The sequence below is a fragment of the Cryptomeria japonica genome, chromosome 6 (genome assembly GCF_030272615.1).
Source record: "Cryptomeria japonica chromosome 6, Sugi_1.0, whole genome shotgun sequence".
NCBI lineage: Eukaryota > Viridiplantae > Streptophyta > Pinopsida > Cupressales > Cupressaceae > Cryptomeria > Cryptomeria japonica.
In genome coordinates this window covers 146,664,184-146,669,022 of record NC_081410.1, presented here as the reverse complement: position 1 = coordinate 146,669,022, position 4,839 = coordinate 146,664,184, and the positions used below count along the sequence as shown (strand labels likewise).

The window sequence follows — 4,839 nt, the reverse complement described above, 5'->3', positions numbered from 1 at the left end:
GTATCCAGCCAGAATAAAAAATGGTCAAATTGATTAGTCGATAGGCCTAAACAATTTAGTCATAAAAGGTGTCTCAAGCCAAAATAATAAAAATGGTCAAATTACTTAGTGGATAGGCTTTTTTCTATGGGTTGAGTCCAAAAAGTTAATCCCAAAAATATATGGTTTCACTCTTTAAATTGAAAAGAATAACAATGTTATGTTACTATCTCCATCCAAATTATATACCTGTCAATAATACCATTGTTTCTCTATCCATACGAACACTGCACCTCCTGACAATGCAATAGGTAATAAAATTCTCTTTGTATCAGTAAGAATTACAATTCACTTTTCAGTTATTTCAATGCGGGTCAGCATTTTACCAAGTTATCATGTGGGTTGTGAATGCAATATCTATATTACTTACACTTGCGTAAGTATACTTTTATAAGCAATGAATTTTGCTAATCGATGTAAACATTTGAGGAAATTCAAGATTAAACTAAACCAGAAACATTAGAAATGCAACTAATAAACAACTGAGGAAGTGAAAAAAACTTTGTAACTCGATCAAGTAGTGTAGTAGTTTAAAGCAAATTGAGTGTCATTCTGGTTTTTTCATCTAAAAACAAAACTGAGCAATTTTTTACTTAACACTGCAAGGAAATGGTTCCTTTCAAGGTCAGATATAAGCAAACCCAAGCTAAGGTAGTCATGTACAACTCCAGTAAACATCCTTGAAGTTATCAGTACCATGTCTCACAACTTCATTAAATTTATAATAGGTATAATGGACTTCAATTGATATCCTTGACATTATATGTATCAAATATCAAAACTTCAATAGGTATATCATGCATCTACGTCCTTCATCATTTTGTCCCATAAAAAGAGACAAAAAATTGTACCAACTCTCACAGAAAACAGTAAAACAGTTATCCTAACACAAAGGAACTCCAAAAACTGATTTGCATGTTGACAGTCAAACACCTTCAGCAACAATTTATTATAACTGCTCTAGATTCCAAACTCCTTGCATATCACAAGGATTACAAAATCCTTCATATTAAAAAAAAAAGACGAAATTCCTAGCCAAAAGTCAACGGATCTCCACTAAACAAAAATTCTAAACTGCAACCTACATGCATTACAAGTACTATTCAAATAAGCACTCAACCATGAGTTCTCTATGTAAATGCATATTTTTATGAAGATGGTTGAGATGGTTGCATATTTTTATAAAGATGGTTGAGATGGTTGAGGCTCCTTTAGGAAAGTTCTAATTCCGAAGGCAACACCCACAATAAGCAAGGGTACTAGAAATTGAAGCAATTTCATGAATGCACCAGGCTCGTCATCCTTGATAATAGAAGCTGGAATTTCTTTGAAAGGAGTCTTTTCTTGCTTCGTAGTCGTAGTTTGCACTTTCTTGATAGGAGCAATATCACCTTTAAAGCCATCAAGAACTCCAACCAGGTAAGTATCCATCATTTCTTTAGCTGCTTGACTGTGGCCAATATCTTCAAAATCTTGAGTTGCATCTCTTCCTGGTAAATCATCACAGACAAAACCATCAGAATCCCCACCACAATTGAAGAAAAATGGAAATCAAAAAAGCATTAACTGAGTCTAGGGTTGATCACATGCGTGTGCAGCAAGCACTTAGTCCTGTACTCTGTAGTTGTGCAAAAAAAATATCATGGGAAGCTGGAGAGATTAACCATGAAACTGGTTGAATCCGAAATCACAACACAATTACAGTCTCTGGTTGTCTTTGGAAAAAATAAAAAATAATCATGCAGACTAAGAAGTCTATTGGATCGAATTGATGACCATTTTAACTAACTGATGAACTGTTTCGATGCATAGTCGGCATGTGTTTTCCACAGCCCATGTAATATTGTAATACGATGGCTTATGGATTCAGCTGCATATGTTTGTCAATTGAGGTTTTGGATCACCTGATGATGAATCACTGGGTGTAATCCAAAATCTTGAAGGAAAAACAAATGCAGCTGAAAAATAAAAATGGGAAGCTGGAAAGATAAGCTATGTAACACATTAAATCCCAATTCTCAACACAAATACAGTCTGTGATTGTCTATGGGGAATATAAAAAATATTGCAAATCCGACTTCTACTCGATTAAATTGATGATCATTGGTAACTAACAAATAATGAACTGTTTCAATGCATAGTTGGCATGTATTTTCCAAAGACCATGTAGTATTCTGATAAGATAGATTCAGCTGCTATGTTTTTCATTGAGGTTTTGGATCACACTCAGTGGTTGACTCGGTGTGATCTGAAACCTTGAATGGAAAACATACACAGCTAAATCCTCTTTGGAGAAAATAAAAAATATTACAAATCTCAATAAGAAATCTATTGGATTGATCATTGAAATTAATGACCGTTGTAACTAACAAATGAACTGTTTAAATGCATGGTTGGCATGGGTTTTCCACAGTCCATTAGCATTGTAATGAGATAGCTTCTAGATTCAGGTGTATGTTATTCATTTAATATTTCGGATCACATTCAGTGATCCATCATCGAATAAAAAACATACACATCTGAACCTAAAAGCTATCTCATTAAAATGTTTCAATGTAAAATCAAGCATACAGAGTAGGGTTGACAGTACTCCGAAGAAATTTACCATCAGTAGTTGGTATAAGATATATAAAAAAGAGTTAGCACAAATAGAAAGAGCAGTCCATGAATCCACTAGGTCATAGCTGCCTATAACCAGTTCACAAAATAGGGTTCTTTACAAGCATGTACATCACCCAGGCCTACAATCATGACAAATACTTACCAGAGGCCAAACTATAGGCAATCATAGACACAGATATTGGAGAGATCTCGATTCACTAATCTCCCTTGATGATGAAGGTAAAAATATGTAAGCATAAACAAGAGTTCATGATCATGGCGGATTTGAAACATCATTAGCTTTTTAAATAAATGCATTAATTAAAAACAAATTATTTGAATCATGACAAGTCGTGTACTAAAATAGAGCCCAATTTGACAATGATACCCATCTAAACAAAAAAAGAACGATCCAGTCCTCGCTCAATATTCTACCCCGTATGGAATATGCAAACTACACATATTGATTTTATGACTCATTAAAACAACACTTCATAAGTTATTGAGACCTCTGTTTCTCACACTCTTGTTAAGGTTACCCTAAGTGAGCTATGCTGTTCGTATTTAGGAAATATAGGAGGGAACTATGAGTGCGGCTCTGACTAATTTTAGGCCTACACGCCCCCGCTTTGTAACATGGGGCAACTTCAATATAGATGCCTTCATTCTCTCCACTAGGTTACACTTCAGGAATGGAGAATGACCCAACAATTCATTCAAAAACAACACAAAAAGGGCCTAAACAGGTGATCTAAGCCCTTGGGTTAATGAAGAATGGTTGAAAACTACTAGGATATTCCAAGGAATAATATAAATTATAATAGTAACAAAAATTCAGGGCATCACAAATCACATGGTTATGTATGGTAGTACACAGAATCTCAACTACAAGTGCTAACAAGGAGGGACCCCTGCGCCGTGTATCCACCCGATTAACCTCTTTGCCAAAAATAGCATACTCATATAACAGGTTACCGCTACGAAACAACTTTTAACAAAAGAAACACAGTGTGTTCCACACCTTGAACTCTGGATGGTAAACCCTCTGTTTTCAGGATTGAAGGCCTATTTGTAGGTCATTAAGCGAAATTGTTAGGAAAATCAGAATAAACATGAATTTGTTAGTAAAATCAGATTAAACACAGATCAAGCCCCTTATGTAACTCAGCGCTCACCATAAGTGGCAAAAACTTGAAAAGCTTCAAACTCGGTGCAATTATTGCAGACCCACTAACCATTGCATCAAACTCACAAACACCCACCATAAACAAAAGGACCCCTTATCCAACAAACATACTATGAACTAGAAAAGGCAGCTCAGCTCCTCACCTGAAGCCTCTACGAGAACCTCCTCCCCACCTGGATGCTCTTCCAGAAACTTCGTCACATCATATACCTGTCATCCCAGATCAAAATTCATAAGCTTGCCTTCAAAAGGCCAATTTTAAAGGATTCAACTGACAACCCAGATCATCAAACTACACACTGTGAAAAATATCTGTAAAACCCCTTTTAAAAGCTTTTACACCCACAACGATTCATTGAACTTGTACTTGCTTTTTTCATTTGAAATCAACAATTTTCTTAATTTCAAAGTAATTACCTTTCCATCAATGACAAACCAGCAGTCCTCCTTGGTTTTGTGAGCAGAGACCTGCTTAAGTGTGAACACCTTCAATCCCTCCATTGCTATTTTTCTGTTATGAAAAACAAAGAACTGTGATTCCAAGCCAAGAGGAGGAGAAAAAGGAACACAGTATTCTTGTCAAAAACTCTGGAAAGACATGTACTTGTATGAATGCCCCTGGTGCGTGCCACAACTACTCTTCAATACACCTAATATATTTGCTCTACCTTCCAATACGGCCCTTACTAGTAGACAAAACGGACTTTCTGCAAAATATTCCGTTCAAATTTCAAGGGGTGCCACTTTCGTTAGTGTGAACTCAATGCGGTTAAATGGAGGTATAATCTCATTTAAACTTTTGGGAAATGAAATGCCAACTTGAAGAGTTATTTTATTTTATTTTAGAATTAGAATTATTTTTTAATTTAAATTTTATTTTATTTTTTAGATTTGTTTAAGATAAATATATTAATACACATTTTTATATATTATAAATATATAACTAGCAATAGCATCTTGATGTGTAATGGGTATCTCCAAGAGGTGTGGAAGAGTGAGAGAGGGGTAAGGAG

At 35.2% G+C, this 4,839-nt stretch overlaps 1 protein-coding gene across 1 annotated transcript; it reads right to left on the bottom strand.

The window, feature by feature from the left end:
• Positions 1–957: 957 nt before the first annotated feature.
• Positions 958–4,531, bottom strand: LOC131064985 (cytochrome B5). Its single transcript, XM_057999334.2, has 3 exons — positions 4,244–4,531; positions 3,970–4,036; positions 958–1,529 (listed from the first exon to the last, which is right to left on the bottom strand). Exons 1-3 carry the CDS (start codon positions 4,325–4,327, stop codon positions 1,219–1,221), a joined length of 462 nt encoding a protein of 153 aa, XP_057855317.1. The 5' UTR covers positions 4,328–4,531; the 3' UTR covers positions 958–1,218.
• Between the last annotated feature and the right edge of the window lie 308 nt (positions 4,532–4,839).